This window comes from Citrus sinensis, chromosome 3 (genome assembly GCF_022201045.2).
Source record: "Citrus sinensis cultivar Valencia sweet orange chromosome 3, DVS_A1.0, whole genome shotgun sequence".
NCBI lineage: Eukaryota > Viridiplantae > Streptophyta > Magnoliopsida > Sapindales > Rutaceae > Citrus > Citrus sinensis.
In genome coordinates this window covers 3,160,088-3,182,239 of record NC_068558.1, presented here as the reverse complement: position 1 = coordinate 3,182,239, position 22,152 = coordinate 3,160,088, and the positions used below count along the sequence as shown (strand labels likewise).

At 31.1% G+C, this 22,152-nt stretch overlaps 1 protein-coding gene across 1 annotated transcript; it reads left to right on the top strand.

The window, feature by feature from the left end:
* The first annotated feature begins 10,752 nt into the window (after positions 1-10,752).
* On the top strand, positions 10,753-13,147 carry LOC102621674 (iron-sulfur cluster assembly protein 1-like). The gene is made up of 3 exons (XM_006476723.4): positions 10,753-11,145; positions 11,749-11,803; positions 12,652-13,147. Exons 1-3 carry the CDS (start codon positions 10,836-10,838, stop codon positions 12,809-12,811), a joined length of 525 nt encoding a protein of 174 aa, XP_006476786.2. The 5' UTR covers positions 10,753-10,835; the 3' UTR covers positions 12,812-13,147.
* Positions 13,148-22,152: the final 9,005 nt, after the last annotated feature.

The following is a 22,152-nucleotide window of genomic DNA, read 5'->3' as shown; positions in this document are numbered from 1 at the left end:
ACGCAATTATGGAGATCTTTATGCACCTAGATCAAGCTTCATGGTATCTTAAAAGCTTGAATCACCAAATCCAAAAGCTAACCTAACCTTTTTAGGTATGCGGACGCACAGTGTTTTCATCCAGAAATTAGAATAATATTGGCGTACTCAGTGTCAGTGGCTCTTGAGTTGATTATTTTGTCAACTCATCCTGATTAAAAGTAAGATGTCATTAATTATTACTTGAAAATTAATTAAGCTCATGGATCGTATCTTATCTTGTGGCCATCAGGCCATGGACAAAGCAATTTACCCTTTCGGGGCTGGTTACGCCAACTTTATTCTAATAAACCGCCCCCTTTAGGCTTTTAACATAATATGTGCCGTGATTCATATATTATAAAATAACTAGAATGGAAACTTTTGAAGATTTTTTCTAATTTTATTACTTTATGCAACTCGATATATCGTTCCGATTACATATGCTTCAACTTTTTCACATTATTATAACACCCACAAGGCCACAAACCATGGTAAGTTAAAAATTGATAAATTAATAATTTTAATTAAATAATAATTTTTGTCGGTCTTCACTGCGTGTCAATATTATAAATTAATAATTTGATAAATTTATAAGATTATAATTTTAAAAAAAATTATATTTATATATAAGAGGGGTCTTACGGTATAAATTAACAATTATCTAATTCAAAACTAAATTGCGTGTGTAACTTTTGTAAAATATTATCGGAGTGTTGCTTATTTATTTATTTTGAGATTGATTTCGACTTGAATCTCATGTTTAACTCTTTTGTAATGTGAAATTCTAGTTGATATTGTCATTTCACAATAAGAAGTTATTCAATGCCACTATCACTTTATAAAAATAATGAAACAATAATAAACACTAAACTAAAGTAATACTATAAATATAATCACTTTTTCCCATAAATAAGGAATTTGTTCGTAAATAAGTATTTATTAATTTATCAATCAATTAATATTCACCAAATAAATAAAATTTTTGCTACCCAAAAATATTAATTTACTAAAGTTTTACAATTTGCAAGTAATAATATAACAACTTTCTTCAACAAAAAAAAAAAAAAGAATCTTATGGGTTTGTTTTAAGTAATATTATCGGCCTCCCAATTCAAATGCTAACACGTAAGAGAGACATTACCGATACCAAGAATATTTTATACTGCAACTGCAACACCGACATGATCAAGTTAATTATATATATTCACTCATCACGATTCTATTTTTAATTAATTAAAATTTTAACTTTTTGGGTTTATTTGTCGATTCTACGGACTGCAAATATTATTTTAGTTTTGGAAGTGATGATTTCCAACTTCCAAGTAGTCCAAACTTTCACAGTTATCGCTCTCTCAGGTTTGGGGCATTTTAGATTTCATTAAGGTAGCGTTTACTTTTTGGATTGGAGTGAAAATTTTGAGGAGTGAGAATTCTAGGATTGAGAATGTGGAGTGTGAGTGGAAGTAGATTGTTTACTTGCACTGAAATGGAAGTATGAAATGGAGATCAAAATCCAATTTATGTGTTTATTTTGTCTTGAATTGGGAGTAAATAGTTTCAAATTATAATTTTATCATTATGTAAAGAATTATAGTTTTTTAATTACAAAGTTAATAAAATATATATTTAATGAATAAACATTTATTTTATTATATTTGTAAATTTATAATAATTATTAATATTCTTAATTATGAACATCACAATTTTTTATTAATTTTAATTATAGAAATTAAAAATTGTTGATAAGGGCAATATAAATGAAATATTTTTACTATTAACATAGTATGAAATTAATATTTTCTTAGAATAAACTATTTATTAGTATTAATTATTAATATTAAATAAATATAATAATATTATATTTTCAAATAAAGATGGTATATAGTAATATTATTAATTCTCTATTAATATAATATTATTATTTTTAAGTAAATTAAACTTAGAATCAAACCCAATTATTATTTAGTTAAATATAATAATATTATTTAAATATTTATTAAATATAGTTGTAGTAAATTTAATAAAAAGAAGGATAAATATAAAATGAAACATTATTTTATTTTATATAATTATATTAAATTTATTAATATAATATTTTTTAGTACAAAATTAATATTTTCTTAGAATAACCTATTTATTATTATTAATTATTAATATTAAATAAATATAGTACTATTATTTTTAAAATAAATATAATAATATTATATTATTAAATAAAGATAGCATATATTTATTAATTCTCTATTAATATAATAATATTATTTTTAAGTAATTTTAACTTATACTCAATGTAAATTATTATTTTGTTAAATGTAATAATATTATTTAAATAAATATAATTATAAATTATTTTATTTTATTAAATTAAATTAAAAGCAAAGGGTTGAAAATTGAGAGGTGTGAGTGGATTCCTACTCCCACTCCCCACTCCAAAAATGGGTGGAGTCCACGGAGTGGGATTCCCAATCCTTTTTTTTTTGTTGAAGTAAACACTAGAGTGTGAGGAATCCACACTCCTCACTCCTCACTCCAACTCCAGAAAATAAACACTGCCTATGATCAGTTCTCGGTTACGTGCTGAAAAAAGATTTCACGGAAGATTCGAGATTGTCAATGAAATTTAGCCATTTCTTAACCCCCCTCAATCTCTTACTTTCAAATCAATTGAAGAAATTTTACTATCTCAACTACATATAACCTCTAAAATTATTATTTAAATTTATCATTGGATTGGAGCTAATTGTTATTATTGAAGTGAAACCTCGCATGAGTTTTATAGAAAATAGCTAACATAGCTGTTCGATTGGCTGCCACATTTGACTTTGCCATATGAGATTTGATAGGTACGTTGCGTAATTAATTTAAACGACAGGCATGATATACATACAATACAATATATATCTCTCTTAAAATGTGGCTCGCTGATGCAAGAGTCGGTTAGCTTAGCTAAGCCATATATATATAACAATTCATTGGCATACGTAATGTGTCATGCCCAAGAGTCGATTTAAGATATTACGAGTGTCTGAAATTGAGGTATTGTAATTTTTAAATTATAATTATTGTAGAAAAAAAAATGTGATTATGAAACAAAAATTAATAATAAGTAGTAAATATAAATTTTAAATAATAATTTTGATAAAACTATTCAAAATATAATAGATTTTATATTATACAAGTGAAAAATCATATTAACATATCTTTCAAATTATAACAGCTAGTGTTTACCAAACACTTTAATACTGTAGTTTAAAAACTACAGCTGCCCAATCTCAATTCCAAACGCACCCTATTACTGTAAATTGTTACACTTCATTTGTGGTGTTAATGCATGCGTATCATGACCACATAAGACATAGCTCTTTTTGATTTGCTGAAAGCTGAAGGTAAACTATAAGTGTTACGTAAACGTTTCACATATATTATTAGGATCTCCCTATGTTACGTTAATCGTAATGTACATCCACATACAACAACAGTACCTATAATAGGACCCGCTACTGTTACTGTGTGTGACGTACGTTACGATTAACGTAACGTAGCATTGGCCATATTATTATTATCGCAAGCAACTCTCAACATCCAGCTATGCCTGCTCTATGAAATTCATCTGTCATTTCTTTATTATATAATTAATGCATACCTAATTAATATTCTACTTCGTAACATTCAATCGCTGGGGTATATCTTTCTTTTACTTTCTCCTTTCTTTTATATATATATATAGCTATCAATTTGTTAAGTGCTGATCCACAAAGTATGATACCAAAATAAGAAGATAAAAAGGTGAAATGGCCCATCTCGACAGCTAGGTTTCTAAATGAAAACATATATAATCCTTTAATTTTTACGACCAATAAAGTATTTTTGTTATATTTTCCAAAATTTTCGTTCCATTACGTCTCATGTTTTCGGAATGTAAATGCTAGATATTAGCTAGTGTTAATGCTAGATATTAGCTAGTGTTAAGTACCTTTATATATATATATATAGATACGATTCCTCTGGTCATACCTCATATAAATTAAGAGATGTAAAAAAATGTAGTTAAATAAGCTTTAATTTAGAAGACCACACTATTAAAATGGGGAATGATCCATTTGTGGGCCGCAAAATATACGATAATAATGTTTGACATGGAAGGAAAGTGATAGAATCGTGCAAATTGAAAATATAATAATACATGCTTTGTCTGGGTGGTACATGGATCTAATCGATGATAAAATATTTAATTATTAAGTGACTTTGTATTAGATGAAAGAAACGGTTCACGATAATTGACTCCAATTGGCCTAATCTTCATCAACCTCTATTATTTTGATTAATTAAATTTTGTGATAGTAACAATAATCCTCGTATTGATTCGGTGAGTTGTTTGACTCTCATTGGATCAAAGGGATTTTGTTAATCGTCGTTATTAAGCTCTCAACGCCGCCTCTTTTTTTTTTTTTTGGGTTTAAAAAAATTTAAAATATTTGAATTTTAAATCTCATTACAAAATAAATGGGAAAAGATGTCTAGTGGTTAAAGGGAATCATTTTTTTTTTTATATTTTCTTTCTTTCTTTTTTGTTGTGATTAATTTATAATTTTATCCAGATATTTTTTATGATTAAAATCTAAGGAAAAAGAGAAGGTTTGCATAACAAATCTTGTCCACTAGTGACCTAACAACTTTAGCCTCCTAGCCAAGTATTTTACACAAAACTCTAGTTCAGATATGTTTTTTTATTATTATTATTATTTAAAAACAAAAACAAAAAGTAAGGAGGTGAGTAAAATCTAAATTTATTTTTAATTCTTTACCTTTCTCAAGATTCAAATTCACATAGTTAGTCAAATAAAATTACATAAGAATCATTCGGCCATAGCTTTAAGAGCGGATAAATTTAATTAGACGCAATGACTATTGATATAAGTTTACACTTAAACAATAGTTGTTATAACAAATGTAAAAGAGATTGAATTATATATACACACTCTCTAATGTGGGCACGGAAATTCCACATGAATTAAAAAAAAAAACTAATTTAGGTATTAGCGTATTAAAATGATGTTTATTTAACATTTACGTATAATTATATAGAACCAAATATACATTTTAAAAGTTGCGCACATATACACTTGAGAGAACTGTTACTCTCACATGAATGCATTTGGGACTGCCCTTAAAGTTCCAAAATCTCAGGTCACTTATTCTTATTGTGGGCGAATGAAGCCATAAAGCTTCTCTAACCACCCACCTTATCAAGATAGAACGAGTACTAAAAATGATAGCAAAAGCACATGCGGCGAATTATATTTATTAGGTGCATGTTTAGGTTTGTAAAATGTAAACTCTGTGGAGCCTACTTTGCTAGTTAGAAAGCTACGCTTTTTTTTTTCTCTCTCACAATCATAATTAATTTTATGAATTGGGTCGTCGTTAATTTATTCTAAAAATCAAGTGTCACTCAAACGCTTTATCAAGATTCTGTGGAGAAATTAAATTAGGACTTACCTAATTAGGAAGTTAATTAGTTACAAATGAAGGTCAAGTTCATTAACAGTAAACAGAAGTTAGTTAAGATTTGAAATTAAAATAGACAGGGAATAATTGTAGGAGGAAGAATGATGCTCTAGTCTTCTTTTAGAACTTGTTTTTAGTATTATAGATTCCAATATATTTTTAACTATTTTATTTCATCCATAATGTTCAGAAAGTGATAGAAAAAACACACCGTTGTATGATAAAAGTTATGTTTGAACAAATAAATTAAATAGAGTTAATTTAAAAAAGTGTCGAGTAATCTTTTTTTTTAATGTTAAAAATATCACATTTTTAATTTAACAAGGTGATTTTTTATGTTGCTCTATTAACATCAAGGATGCAATAAGATATTAAAATATATATTAGGAACTAAAGCGGTAAAAATAATGTTAAGGATAACGAAAATGTCATTCTCCCTAATCATAATTATAAAGATGCAGGATGGGTTGTGTGTTATAGTGCCGATCTGCCTTATTCTCAGTTGCAATCTCTTTTTGATTCTTTGTTTAATTTTGGGCCATCAAATTCTAGTACTACAAATCAGTCGTGTTGTCTACGAAACATTCTGGGAATCAAGCCAAAACGACAAAGAAAAAAGAGAAGCAATAAAAAATAAAGAGGATGAATGGTGAAAGCTGGGTCGCCTTTGAAGTGAAAGGGCTGCAGACCATTAAATTGACTCGTGTCACATTTTTCTACAACACCGACTTTTATCCTTTTCACGACCGGAGAAATCATTTCGTCCACTTGTCCTTGCTAAACACCAATGGTGAAATATTACTTCGTATTCATTTTCTAGATGTCGATTCAGCGGGTCATGCGTATACCACCAGGAATATGTTGGCTGAGAATTGATACAGGTGAGGGATTAAGTGAACCAGTGAGTTTAAGAGCATTTTAGTTATGAAAGTTCTAAGATTGGCCACAACATAAGGGTTGTTTTGATATTATATATCAAAAATTGAGGAAGCTAGACCAGGGCACCCTGGCTGTTTGGTAGCCCATCACCTCCAGCTGGATATAATGCTCCTGTAAGTGTCAACCTACACAGTTAAAGATGGCGATCGAATGCAAAGGTTAATTAATTTGATGAAGCTGATGAAATAAACGGTAAATATATGGCTATCGCTATTCGCTAAACAGGCATCTAATTGGGTGATAATGGAAACAAATATTATTTAGGGTTTTTGTCTGATAGCAAGACAAGATTTGAACTAGCAACAGCGATGGCTGAGAGTCAACTACTAGTATAACGCTATATATGATTTTAATTACTAATAAGTCGGCTTCACATTCAATTCAATAATGCAAATTAATGCCAAGGTTTTCTAATCACTGTATGTACGTATGTATGTATGTATGTATAGATAAGTAGTTTTTAAATTAAGATCTCTGACTTTAATAAACACAAACTCTAATACATTATATTTTGTCATGTAGTATATTAAAATCTAAATTTTTTTATCTTTTAATTAATCTTGATTTTATTAAAGTCAGTGATCCTTGATTGAAAAATTATATATATATATATATATATATATATACTGTAAAGGGAATAATTAATTCTCTTCTTAATAATTAGATATTTATTTATTTATGTCTTAATTTGCTCGTAAAGAGGAAAAAGAAAATGAAAATATCTATTTGGTTCTCTAGTCTCCATGTATGTTTGGTTTTCATTTTCATATATGTGTTAATGTGTATGCCTTTCTTCCATGAGCTAACGCTTTTTTAGTTAGCTTTGTGGTAGTTATGAGAAAAGAAACGATCTGTCAAACCACATTAACATTGTTGTTTAACTATAACAAACTTAACTTGATCACTGTATGTTCTCTTGATCATGTATTTGTTGTGAAAAAATAAATGATATGCCAAATTATATCTATACGGACATTAACATAAGCATATATAGTATGAAATCTAAACTAATCGCTTTGTATCATCTAATTTCAAAATATTATACGGAAATTAAAATAAGCATATATAGTAACTGTATTTCTTGTATCATCCAAGTGTTTAGTGATCACCACTTTACAAAAACATTCATTATCATACCAAATTAATCCTAAAAGTAAAATAATAAATTAAAAGTTTGTGTAAATTTTATGTTATTTTGGTAAATTGTCATTTTTTTATTAATATCCTTAAGAAAATTATTGTAAGGGTATTATTGTAAAAAGGAGAAAAAAGTAAGGATATGAATGTAATGTTTAACAATAGTGGTGTATTGAGTTTTTTTTTTTTTAAATATATAGAGACTAAAAAAACAGTTAACTCAATATATAGGGACTAAACAAGTATTTATCATTTAGAATTGATTAGATCGATTGATAAAATAATAGAATTTTCCAAAAATATGGATTTGCAATTTCTATTGATATTAAAATTTAACTATACAATAAGAGTTGAGAAATAGTCGTTCTACATAGGTAATATGTTGTAAGAGATCTTGATGTTATCGAAATTGCCATCATTGAGAGTGAAGAGATTGGTAGTTGGAATTATATAAAACAATAACCACTTGCTTTCTACTGCTTAAGTTAGAGATCAGAAAAATCGGAAGAGTAAGAGAGAGATCAGAAGAGTAAGAAAAAATATTTGGAAGATATAATATCCTTTCTCCAATATACATTTTTCCACTTGTCCTACCTTTGAATGATGACCTCTTTATATACGAGAAAATATTATAAGTATAATTAAGTTAGGAAAACTTATATTTTATCGGAGTTTGATGAAGATTATGATTTGTATTATTTTAAGGGTCAGGCTATGTTGGAACTGGTCTAAAGTAAAGCATGCCTTCATAACCACATTATTAAGGTTATAAAATATTTTTTTATTATTTATCACTTTGTGTGCATAGCTATAATTTGTGCTCTACTTTGGAGCAACTCCAAGGTAGTCATTGCCTTATTTTAAATATATTTAGTGCATGTTTAGGTTAGCTTAATTAAGCTCTCTTTGGCTTTTAAAATTAAAAAAGGTATTTTGGGGCTATTTGGGTGTCAAACCAAAAGTCATTTTTTTAATCTAAAAGGTCTTTTGGAAGAAGTCAGTATTTATAGTGTTTCCTAAAAGACCTTTTGAGAAGGTATTTTCTAATTTATTATATTTTTCATAATTCCAAAACTAACCTTAAATTAACAAAGCAACAAAAAAATATTACATCCATAGCCAAGCCCTTAAACCCTATTTCTGACGTATTTTTCTTGTTTTGCCTCTTCATTGTTCAACCCAATTTTTTTTTTTTTTTTATGAAAATGAAAATGAAGCAAGTGAAATGGGAGTGGTTCGTGAAAATATTGTTAGGGAACTTATACTTAGATAAATTTAATCTAGTTATTTTTTTTCTTCTTTTTTTATAAAGAAAAATAGTACTTTAATTTGTAAAATTTTAACTATAGTGATCAAATAATTATTTTGTTTGTCATTGATTTTTAAATTTGATAAGTATTTGTTAGACTTAAATATTTAAGGGTATTAATTACTTTATAATGATTAAAATGTCTTTTTGATATGGTCATCCAAACACTTCAAAAAGAGCTTCTCATTAAAATTTTTTTTTACTATGGTCAATTAAACAGCCAAAATAAGATAGAGCTTTTACTTATTTTTTATTTTTAAGTAAAAGCAAAAACAAAAGCTAATCCAATGACCCTTAGATTAGGACATATCAGACAAAAGTATTACGTGCAGTTTGCATAAAAACACAAACAATTGGAAGCCCATAGTTCTTTTTTAAACCTATATACGACTGTACTTACAAAGAGTTTGGGTACATTTAGTACCCCACTCTTATAAGGCCTGATCTTAAGTGGCCAGGAATATCAAAGGAGTAACGCTTTTCACACCCCCTCAATATCCTCCTCACCAATTTTATAATTATATTTCAATTATTACTGCAAACTACATAAAATGAATTTAGTTATACTAAAATATCTTTACAAATTATGAATCCAAACTATTTTTTTAATTTTTATATAGGATATAATTAATTTTATTGATGAAATTAAAAATAACTATGAGCTAATAAAGAAATAAATTACCAAATAACAAAACTTCTATTATGAATCAAAATTATATTTTACTTTTATATCTTTTTTTTTCATAATTTTATAAAAGAATGAGAAAAAAATTGAAAAGTAAGATTTATTAAGACTCATAAAAAACAGGCTAGGATTTAAAACGACGTGATTTTAAGACTTGACCTGACAATAACGGTCACCGAGTCATTATCGACCAGAACTGAACCGACCTTGATCATCATAATCCAATAATCTCGAAAGTAAATTTAGGATGCATTTGGTATTGATTTTTACTAAATGTTTTTTGTTTTGCAAAAATAATAAAATAAAAAATGCATTTGGCCGGGGCGTTTCGTAGCTATAATGAGAAATTATGGAAAATGAAATATTTTCATTCTTTAACTTTTCTTAACAAATGCAGAAATTACAATTTTTACGTTATCTGAATTTTGTTTTCTATTCTGCATGCATTAATTGAATGGGGACCACATTTTGGTGACTTTTGCGGTTTTTTACCATTAAAAAATTATGGACCCAAAAAGATATTAAGCCTGATCCTAAATACAAATATGAAACTTGGGTTTAAAATGATAAATACACAATAAATTTTATTATATTTATACAATAATTTTTGTTTTAAATAAAATAATAAATAATTTTTTGAAATAATTATGGATGTTCTATAAATTATTCTATAATATTTTATTTAATAAAATTTGTAATAGTATAAAAACTTATAATTTTATATTAATATTTATTACTACATTATTTTACTTGTTTATTCATTTTTAAAAAATATATAAAATAAAAAAAGATAAATTTAAAATTTATACATATCATATAACTATTCTAAAACAATTTTCATAAAAATTGTATCAAATATATTTTTACTATTTATATTTTCCAAACAAACTACCAAATACATTTTACTCTTTTTCATTTTTTAATATTAGTTTTAAAATAAACTACCAAATACGTTTTTATTTTCAACAAAAACTAATCCTTCTTTTTTTTAAAAAAAAAGAAAATCAAAAATACAATTTGAGAAACAATACCAAACGCACCTCCATATTCGAAGCAAGGGCAAACAGAGCTTCTTACTTCCCATCAATCTGGAACCATCCTCACCCTCCACGTGTCCTTCAAACAAGCCTTTATAAAGCAAAAGCCCGTTTATTTTCATCACTTCTCGGCTAAATCCAAAAGTCAGGGAATATTTTCGAGACCCCTAATCTACAGAAACTGAAAAAAAAAAAAAAAATGTTGCGATTCGCTTCGAAGAGGCTGTTAGGGCAAGCCACGGCAGCAGCGGCTGAGCCGGTATCACGACCCGTTCTGGTGGCGATGCCGCGATTCTACCACGAGAACGTCATCGACCACTACAATAACCCGCGAAACGTCGGGTCCTTCGACAAGAGCGATCCCACGGTCGGTACCGGTCTCGTCGGCGCGCCGGCTTGTGGCGATGTGATGAAGCTGCAGATTAAGGTCGATGAAAAGAGTGGTCAGATCGTCGACGCCTGCTTCAAGACCTTCGGTTGTGGCTCTGCCATCGCTTCATCATCTGTTGGTACGGGATTATTTTGTTTGCTATGGTTTAGTTTATCTTTGATTGATAAATTAGGGTTCGTTTGATAAATAACGAAGTTTATAGCTGAATCCATATTTAATTTGCTCCTTTTTGGGGGGGGGGGGGGGGGCTTGGTTTGTTTTTGTTTTTATTTTTATTTTATTTTTATTTCTCTTGAAGCTAATTGATGTTTTATGCAAGTTTTCTATGCAAGTCAATATGAATTAAAAAAATCAATGCCGATGCAGTGAATAGGAACCATATCAAATTATGATACACTTTGGCTTCTAATGAAAGCAATATTCTTATGTTTTGGTGAGAGTGAAAAGGAGATTTGATTATGGAATTCACTCCTTCTATAGTCTTCTCAAGAACAAGATTCTGAGTTGCCTATTATCTGGCTTTTATGTTTTGATTATCCCAATTTTGTTTTTCATTAAAATCCTTTTAATGATTTTAATCAACAAGTCTATGGAGAATGAATTGGCATTTGCATGGCATTTGATTTGTCATTGTAGTTGATCTTAGAGTTGTGTATGGGTTTTTGAACTTCTATCTTGCTGCAAGGATTTACTAATTGATTATGGGTTTCACATGTTTCAGCCACAGAATGGGTGAAAGGGAAGCAGATGGAGGAAGTTTTGTCCATTAAGAACACGTGAGTTCTTATCTCCTTGTAGCATTTGGATTTTTGTTAGTAATTGCTGTTTAGATGTCTTGGTGTTGATTTATGATATCATGGAAAATTTTAACAGCCTGATAATTTTGTTTATTATTTTTCAGATTCCTATTGGCAATAATTTGGCCTATCATTATTTTTTTGTTAAAGTCATGTGATTACAAATATGCTGTTACTTTTATCTTTGCTGTGCTTTAATTTCTTATTCGCCCTTTCTTGTTCCTCTGGTTTGCCGTTTGCTAATATTTAGTCATGCCATTCAAAATTCCAGACTCTTATTGGAATATCAGGTGTTGACCTGATGTCTGCCATACATGTGAATTATTGAGTCTGGCTATGAATTTTAGGCTATATAAAATCAATGAAACAAATCATGTGTTTCTGCAAACTTGTGCATGTTTGTTAAGTGCTTTTTGTCAAGCGTGGATTATCTTGTGAGTGTTTTTGGTCGTCTGTAGATGTGGCACGAGTAAATTTCACTCGTCAACCTTTTTCATAGAACTTGCTTGACTGTTTTGTGGCAGAAGCTTTGATGATTTGATGAAGTGACTCTTTTTTCACTAGTATGGGTTTTCTTTTCCCTGATTTATGTATGCTTTTCTGGATGCATCACTTGTCTTGAATTGTTATTCCCCTTTTGATGACTATCTTTGTTGTCGTGTTTGTCGTCTTATTTTAGATATGGTTGCAGAGGTTGTCTATGGTTTAGTCATTAGTGATTGAAGACATAAGGCGGAGCTGCTTTAGAATGGCAAACCTGAGAAATCTTTCAGGTCTCAGCAAGTGAAAATTGTACTCTCACCTAACTTTTTTAAATGTTGTTGCAGGGAAATTGCAAAACATCTTTCTCTACCACCGGTTAAGCTGCATTGTAGCATGCTTGCTGAAGATGCTATCAAGGCTGCTGTAAAAGATTACGAAGCTAAACATACCAAATCAAGTGCCGCCTCAGAGGCAGCTCCTGCAGAGAAGGCTGCCGATGCTTGAAGATATTGATGAAAACATTTGAAAAATGATGTTAATGTGCTACTTGTGGAAGGTGTATCAGGGACACTGCAAATCCTAATATTGATGGTACATGGCAGGTGGTGCAAGGGTTAATGGTTATTAATTAGAACTGCCATTTTGTACATTATGAATCTGAATTGTGAGTGTGTAACTGAACCACTGAGAGTGTGATCCTCTGCATGGTTCTAAGTTTGTTTTAATTATGTTGTTCAAATTTTGTTGATTCTCTGCGCATCGATGGTGTGGCGACGGAGGAAAATAATGATGTTACTACTACTACTACTACGGTGCTATGCTCATATTGGATTTGGAGCTTTTTGATGGTCCAAGCCACTTTTTCATTGGCGTTGGCCCATATATGGGCTGCCTTTCATACCGTGTACAGTGGGTAACCGCGGGGGAGATTGTACATTGTTTGTACTTTGTAGTTAGAACAAGTTGGTATATGCTGGTAACAACCTTGAAACAGAAGTACATAAAGTTCGTTTTGCTATTAACCAAACCCACAACGAATCTATTATTGTGGGTGTTAGACAAACCAGTAATACAGGTTGAAGGCCCATGGCCATAAAATAAATAGTACTTCGTCAGTAAGGTAAATAGTACTGAGGGAGATATCATCTAAAGACCATTTCGTTTCAGGGCAGGCTTAAATTACAGCTTCGGGAATACCCTTTAGCTCTTTTCTAAGATTCTTTATTACCTTACTTGACTTTCTGCAACCGATATGAATAAGATGTGTTTGAGATTAAGATAGTACTAAAGTATTTAGTAAACATTTGTTGTTAGAGTCCAAAAGTTTAGTTGATAAAAAATATATTATGTCTTTACTAATTTTATTTAATTTTTTATCTAAAAATTATATTTACTACGTGCTATCAACTTTTATTTTAAAGTTACAAAATTTTTAAAAATAACTGTACAATACTTTAATATCAAACTAGGCATAGATTTACTTTAAGAATCAATCCAAACTGTGAAGATCATAGTTTTTTAGTTCCAACATTTGAAAGCAATAAATTTAAGAGAAACCCAGTTATTATTGTAATATAACACCAAAATAACCCTCAATCACTATAGATTCAGATAGGTAAATACTATAATACATATGAATCTGTGGAGTGACAAAAATCGCCATATATTTGATTGGATAAAAATTCTGATAAAACTAAAGGGCAAAAAAAGTGTGAATATCTGCATTGGAGCTTTCTGGTGAATTAAACGTGCCAAAAAAGGGGGGTGACAAAAAAAAATGAAGGTTGTGGAGTGTGAGAAAAATGAACAGATTACAACTCTTAAATGACCTTTCAAAAAACGGAAAGACACTTAAATATTCATTAATGCACGCCGTTTATGTACACACAACACCAATAATAAAAGAGTTGTGGGTGGCACGCTATCACCTAATCCATACAAGAAAATTGTTGGGTGAAAATAGGATGTTTCGTACAAAATTTTACTAGAATTGGGACGTCATTAGATTATTTATTATTGACACAAAAAAGGAAAAAAAATATAGTCACACCCAGTATTAAATGTTCGGTTCCGCTATTTATCCCGGATCAAACCCTGAAACTAATAAAAATAACGTTGTTTTGTGACTTTTTATTTTATTTTTAATCACCATCAAACGACGTTGTTTGCTATGCTTTTCATCTCCGTATCAGCACTGCATCAATTGAATTTGCTAAGTACTTCCCAGTTCCTCAAGCCAACAAGAAATTGGGCAAAACTTCAAGAAACAAAGCCGCTTGAATGAGCACTGTACCAACAATTTCAGCCGCTTGAATGAACACTGTACCACAATTTACAGGTTGCGAGAGAGAAAATTAAAATAGATATATTTCTTTTGCCATTTACATAATAATGCCCTCAACTTCCCCTACAAAAATTCTTGATCATCTTTCCCACCCCCTTTGCTATTACACACTACACATATATAATCATCCGATTCTAGTTGGATAATTTTAATTAGAATATATCATCATCAATTCCCTTGAACTTTTCAATTTTTATCTTTGTTTAAGGATGAATCCCTGAGTTCAAGCTTAATCTGCAACCATTCATCTGACGCTGACCAGTTTGGAATCCAGGGTAGTGGTATAATGCCAGAGACCAAAAATGGACATGACAAATTTTTACACAATTTTCTCGTCCACCTTGACAACCTCGAGGACTGTGGCATTGCAAAAGAAGCATCTCAAGCAATTTAGAAGATGTCGACTTATGCAGCCATGACAGGACTGATGGGAACACTGTTGGAGGAATATTTGTGGAGAATGACAAATGTAGAGAAATACAACAATAATGGTGGAACTTTATTATGTAAAGTAATGTGTTTACAACTAACTCTGTATGTAGGAAGAAACTGCAGAAATTTTGTATGCTTCAAGGCACGTTACAATAAGTCGCTTTCCTTAAGACGTTATTTGCCCCCACCAATTGAGTGATGCACATGGGTTAAGCAAATACGCCTCCAAGATACAATGAAGCACTTGTTTGTTTGCTTGCGTTGTGCATCGACGAAAGCAAACCAGAATACTCTTGAATGTTGCAAGCCTGCCAAGAAACAATATATTGTTCCTGCAGAAAAACAATATATTGGAATGTGAATGCACAAAAGAAATGGGTGTTTTGTGTTGAAATTCGTACTAGAAAGGAATGCTAAGAAAAGAGTGGTGTAGGATCATTCATTTCATGTCTAAATGGCTTAAACATGACCCCTATTTATAGATATACTTGTGCCCCCTCATTTGGGTTGTCATCTTTCATGATACCCCTTCATTCATGGCCATTGGATCTAGATTTGATTTTAATCAATGGTCCAAATTGAATCATCACCATTTCAAATGAAATGTCACCATGAAATGATGTATCTCTAAGTGAAATGTTGTCATGAAAAGTTATATCATTTAGTAAAAATATACCTTTTCTACAAGACACAATTAAATGGACATGTCCTTAAAACAAGACATCATTTAATTAGACAAGTCTTTAGTGAAAGGTACCTTTTCTATAAGGCACAATTAATAGGACATGTCTTTACCATAAGACACATTTATTGTTGAAAATGTTCCAACAATCCCCCACCATTTTCAAAATAAATGAATTTTGAAAAATTATCTTGCACAGGCTTGGAAAACTTATGCATAGATGAAGGTGTCTTTTGGACTTGAACCTTCACTTAGTGACAATGCATCAAAGTTAATCAAAGGTGGCATGGTAGGCAAGCTTTGAACCAGCGACCTTAATCGACTAACCGGATATATCTCACACATAAGTTTTCAAATTCTCAAGTATTCCTTAGCCGACACGTGGATTGGCCCTGTGTCTATATCCTGTTTTCATGAGCGCTTTAGTAACCAGTCGAGTTACATAGGAAGCGGCACCACCTCCTACACTCACATAGGTAGACTTATCTAGAATGTCCCTGTAACTAAAACATTTATAAGTCCATTAAAAGCTAAGTAGCTTAACCTTTCCCATATGTTACAGGTATCAAGCACTAACCTTTGGGACGCATATAAAATATTATAGTGCTTGCTATCACAACATATGATGTACTTTTGCTCATTGAACCCAAGATCTTGTTATTTCAAGTGTTGGGTTGAGTTTCCATCATTGGTGATAAGATGATGCTGGCTTCAGTCCCATCCCCTTAGAAGTTTTAAATACAATATCCCTTGCAAGGCCTTTAGTTAAGGGGTCTGCCAAATTTTGGCATGATTTCACAAAGTCAATTGTGATTACTCCATCTGTAAGTAATTGTCTTACATAACTATGTCTTAGACCAATGTGCCTAGACTTTCCATTATAGATTTGACTATATGCTCTTGATAAAGTTGCCTCACTATCACAGTGAATAGATACAGGAGGCATTGGTTTAGGCCAAATAGGAATTTCTATAAGCAAATTCCTTAACCATTCAGCTTCCTTGCAACATGAAGCCAAAGCTACAAATTCTGCAGCCATGGTGGAGTCTGCTATACAAGTTTGCTTCTTTGAGCCCCATGAAATAGCTCCTCCACCAAGATTAAAAATCCAACCACTTGTGGATGTATGATCATCTCGATCAGTAATCCAACTAGCATCCGAAAATCCTTCCAAAACTGAAGGATATCCAGTGTAGTATATACCATAATCCATTGTATGTTTTAAATATTTTAGAATTCTGTACACTGCTTGCCAGTGTGCTTGGCTTGGATTACTAGTATATCTACTGAGCTTTCCAACAGCGAAAGCAATATCAGGCCTAGTACAAGTCATCGCATACATAAGACATCCAATAATACGTGCATATTCTAATTGAGATACTGATCTGCCAGTGTTAGGATACAGTCTTATGTTTGAATCAAAAGGTGTTGACACAGACTTACAATCATAATAATTAAATTTCTTTAAAATTTTCTCAATATAATGTGATTGGGTCAATACTATGCCATTATCATTTTTTAGAATTTTAATCCCCAAAATCACATCAGCAAGTCCCATGTCTTTCATATCAAAATTAGATGACAATAATAATTTAGTGAGTTCAATGCTCTCACTATCAGTACCAAAAATTAACATGTCATCTACATATAAACAAATAATCACACCTTTATTTCCATTGAATCTGCTATAGACACATTTATCAGATTCATGAATATTAAATCCATTTGAGACAATCACTTTGTCAAACTTTTCGTGCCACTGCTTTGGAGCTTGTTTAAGACCATATAAAGACTTGACTAGTTTACAAACTTTATGTTCTTGTCCTGGCATAACAAACCCTTCTGGTTGTTTCATGTAAATTTCCTCATCTAATTCTCCATTTAAGAAAGCTGTTTTTACATCCATTTGATGGATTTCAAATTGATAAATTGAAGCCAAAGCAATCAAGACTCTAATAGTAGCAATTCTTGCAACAGGTGCATATGTATCAAAATAATCAAGGCCTTCTTTTTGTGTAAAGCCTTTTGCTACTAGTCTTGCTTTAAATCTTTCAATTGTTCCATCAACTTTCTTCTTCTTTTTGAAAATCCATTTACAACCTATAGGATTAGAGCCAGGTGGTAAATCAACTAATTTCCAAGTCTTATTACCCACAATAGAGTCCATTTCATCATTAATGGCCTCTTTCCAAAAAGCAGCATCTTGAGACTTCATTGTCTCTTCATAGGTGAGGGGATCAGACTCCATAGTAGATGTGATCATGGTCTGTTTTGATTGTGAGTCTCTTGTCCCTTCAACTAAATAGACTATAAAATCTGGTCCAAAAGATTTTATAGTCCTTATTCTTTTACTTCTTCTCAAATGATTTTATTCATTATTAGCATCACGCTTTTGACCAATTTCTATTTGTTTATCATTCTCTTGAGAATCAATACTTTTTGGTATAGTGGAAAATCTATTTTCATAGAATATTGCATCTCTAGATTCCACTATAGTATTGATCTCAACAAAGCTATTAGGTTCTGTTACAAGAAACCTATAAGCTTTACTATGCTCTGCATATCCCAAGAATATGCATTCAATGCCCCTTTCTCCTAATTTCTTTATCTTAGGTTCTGGTAGTCTTACAATGGCTCGACAACCCCAAACTCTTAGATAAGAAAGATTAGGCTTTCTCTTTTTCCATAATTCATATGGGGCCACCTTTGTTTTCTTATTAGGCACTCTATTTAAGATATGACATGCAGTTAAAATAGCTTCACCCCAAAAACCTTTACCAAGCCCAACATTAAAAAGCATAGCATTAACCATTTCTATTAATGTCCTATTTTTCCTTTCAGCTACGCCATTTTGTTGTGGAGTATATGCAGTGCTAGTTTCATGTATAATGCCAACATATTCACAAAAGTCAGGAAAAGCATATTCACCTCCTTTATCACTTCTAAGGCATTTAATTTTAGTGTCATAAAAATTCTCAACTTCATTTTTATAAGTTTTAAATTTTTCTAACACTTGATCTTTAGAATGTAACAAATACACATAGCAATATTTTGAAAAATCATCAATAAATGTTACAAAATATTTTTTACCACCTTTAGAAGGATTACTATGCATATCACACACATCGCTTTGAATTAAATGCAATAAAGAAGATGTTTTTTCAATTTTTGGAAAAGGAGATCTTGTGATTTTAGTCTGTGCACATACTTTACATTTTTCATGCATATCATTTTCATGCTTAGGAATTAACTCTAAATTAGTCATATCATGCAATCTTCTAATATTCACATGTCCTAAACGATTATGCCACAAAGATAATGAATCAACCATATAAGCAGAAGAAACATTCATATTATTGATATTGAGTTTAAACATTCCTTCATACATGTATCCTTTCCCAACAAAGGTACCACCCTTAGATAATATAAATTTGTTTGACTCAAAAACAAGTTTGAAGCCAAACTTATTAAGAAGACTACCAGATACAAGGTTTTTTCTAACTTCAGGAACATGATAAACATCAGTAAGAGTTAAAGCTTTTCCGGAAGTAAACTCTAGTTGCACATTGCCTTTTCCTTTAACTATTGCAGTGGAGGAATTTCCCATGTAAAGAACACTTCCATCATCCATTGCTTTATAAGATTTGAAAAGGCTACGATCCTTGCATACATGCTTGGTTGCACCAGAATCTATCCACCATGCATTATCATCTTCAAGAACATTAATCTCAGATATCATGGCCACAAAATTTGTGTTCGAAACTTCCTTTTGTTTCTTCAGAAGTCGACAATCTCTTTTGAAATGGCCAGGTTTTCCGCAATGGTGGCATGTACCCTTCTTTTTCTTCTTATTGTTTTGATTCTCTTTGGAATCAAACTTTCTCTTTTGATTATTCTTAGGGTGATTAGAATGCTTAAAATCCTTCCCTTCTTCTACAACATTAATTTTAGAGGTCGTAGTAGTCTGATCCTCAAAACTATTAAGCTTGAGTTCCTCTTCAATACGAAGACTTTGGCCTAAGCCATCCAGACTGATTTCCTCTTTGTTATGTTTAAGACTTTTCTTATAGTCTTTCCAAGAGGGAGGAAGTTTATCAATAATTGAAGAGACAATAATAGACTCATCCATTTTCATGTTATGTTGGTTGAATTGATCAAGAATATGCAAAATCTCATTATATTGTTCAACCACAAGTCTATTATCAACCATTCTATAATTAAAAAATTTAGAAGCCAAGAATTTCTTACTTGTGGCATCTTCCATCATGTACTTAGCCTCTAATGAGTCCCATATCTCTTTTGATATAGGTTTGTTGTGATATTGATCAAATAAAGTATCAGACATGGCATTGCAAATGTGTCCCTTACACACGTAGTCATCTTGCTCCCACTTATGTCGCACTCTGGTTTCCGCTAATGTCTCATTCTCACGTTCTTGAGGCTTTGGTGTTGTGAGAACATAGACCACATTGAGGCTTGTCAACAAGAAATGCAACTTTTTCTGCCAACGAATAAAGTTGCCACCATCGAACCGCTCCAATTTGACAAAATCTACTGCGAATTGTCGAAGAGATGAACTTGGTGCCATTGTTGCAAAAATAACGTCTTAAGATTGTTGGAGGAATATTTGTGGAGAATGACAAATGTAGAGAAATACAACAATAATGGTGGAACTTTATTATGTAAAGTAATGTGTTTACAACTAACTCTGTATGTAGGAAGAAACTGCAGAAATTTTGTATGCTTCAAGGCACGTTACAATAAGTCGCTTTCCTTAAGACGTTATTTGCCCCCACCAATTGAGTGATGCACATGGGTTAAGCAAATACGCCTCCAAGATACAATGAAGCACTTGTTTGTTTGCTTGCGTTGTGCATCGACGAAAGCAAACCAGAATACTCTTGAATGTTGCAAGCCTGCCAAGAAACAATATATTGTTCCTGCAGAAAAACAATATATTGGAATGTGAATGCACAAAAGAAATGGGTGTTTTGTGTTGAAATTCGTACTAGAAAGGAATGCTAAGAAAAGAGTGGTGTAGGATCATTCATTTCATGTCTAAATGGCTTAAACATGACCCCTATTTATAGATATACTTGTGCCCCCTCATTTGGGTTGTCATCTTTCATGATACCCCTTCATTCATGGCCATTGGATCTAGATTTGATTTTAATCAATGGTCCAAATTGAATCATCACCATTTCAAATGAAATGTCACCATGAAATGATGTATCTCTAAGTGAAATGTTGTCATGAAAAGTTATATCATTTAGTAAAAAGATACATTTTCTACAAGACACAATTAAATGGACATGTCCTTACAACAAGACATCATTTAATTAGACAAGTCTTTAGTGAAAGGTACCTTTTCTATAAGGCACAATTAATAGGACATGTCTTTACCATAAGACACATTTATTGTTGAAAATGTTCCAACAAACACGACACAAACTGTGCATCTGCTTCACTTGCATAACAGATGCCGCACATGCCAAAAAAGAGGAATGGGATTTCAAGAATGTTGCGCCAAGATGGGAGGAGAAGCTCGGGTAAAACGAAGAAAGCGGTTTGTGAATGAGAGAGAGGAGGGTTTTTTGCAGGGGGTAAAACGAAGAGGAAGACAAAGCTCTGGGTTCTGGTTGCTTTGGCCTTTTTTTCTAAGCCAAACGGTGTCGTTTTACAGAGAATCAAAATATGAAAAACAAATGAACGAAACGATGTCGTTTAGGGCAGTAAAAAATGTCAGTCTTGAACGAACTGACATACATTTTCATGATTGCAACGTTTCAAGCTGTTCCAATAATATATTATAGACTGCAACCATTTAAAAAGAAAATTATATTCATACAAAAAATATAAATTATAATACTATAAATACATATTAGTGTATTTAAAATGATGTGTTATTTGCTAATAAATGGAGTCAAGTTTATTACATTAATAATTGAAAATAAAATTAGCATTAATATATGATAAAAAATTAACGGATGACTCATCACTTAAAATATAAAATATATTTTGTACTTAAAATAAAAAAAATACGAATTTATGAAATTAAATCTAAATAAATTATATGCTGTAGCTCGAACAAAATAAATCTATTAGTTCATCGGAATAATAAGAGAATCCATAATTATAGTTACATACATTCAAACAGCTGAATTAAAAGAGAAAAAGAAAACTCAGGGAGTTGTGGGGTCTTCTTCCCCGAGTGCGTTGCTGGGCTTTTGGCTTTCTCTCGACTCTTTATTTATTTTGCATGCCGACTGCCTTTTTAATTCTCATGTGACTTGCTTGGCCCCATAATATAATGTCACTGAAGCGAAACGCAATCCCTTAATAATGGAACGAGTTGAAGCCACCGACTTACATTAGGCAAACTCCAAA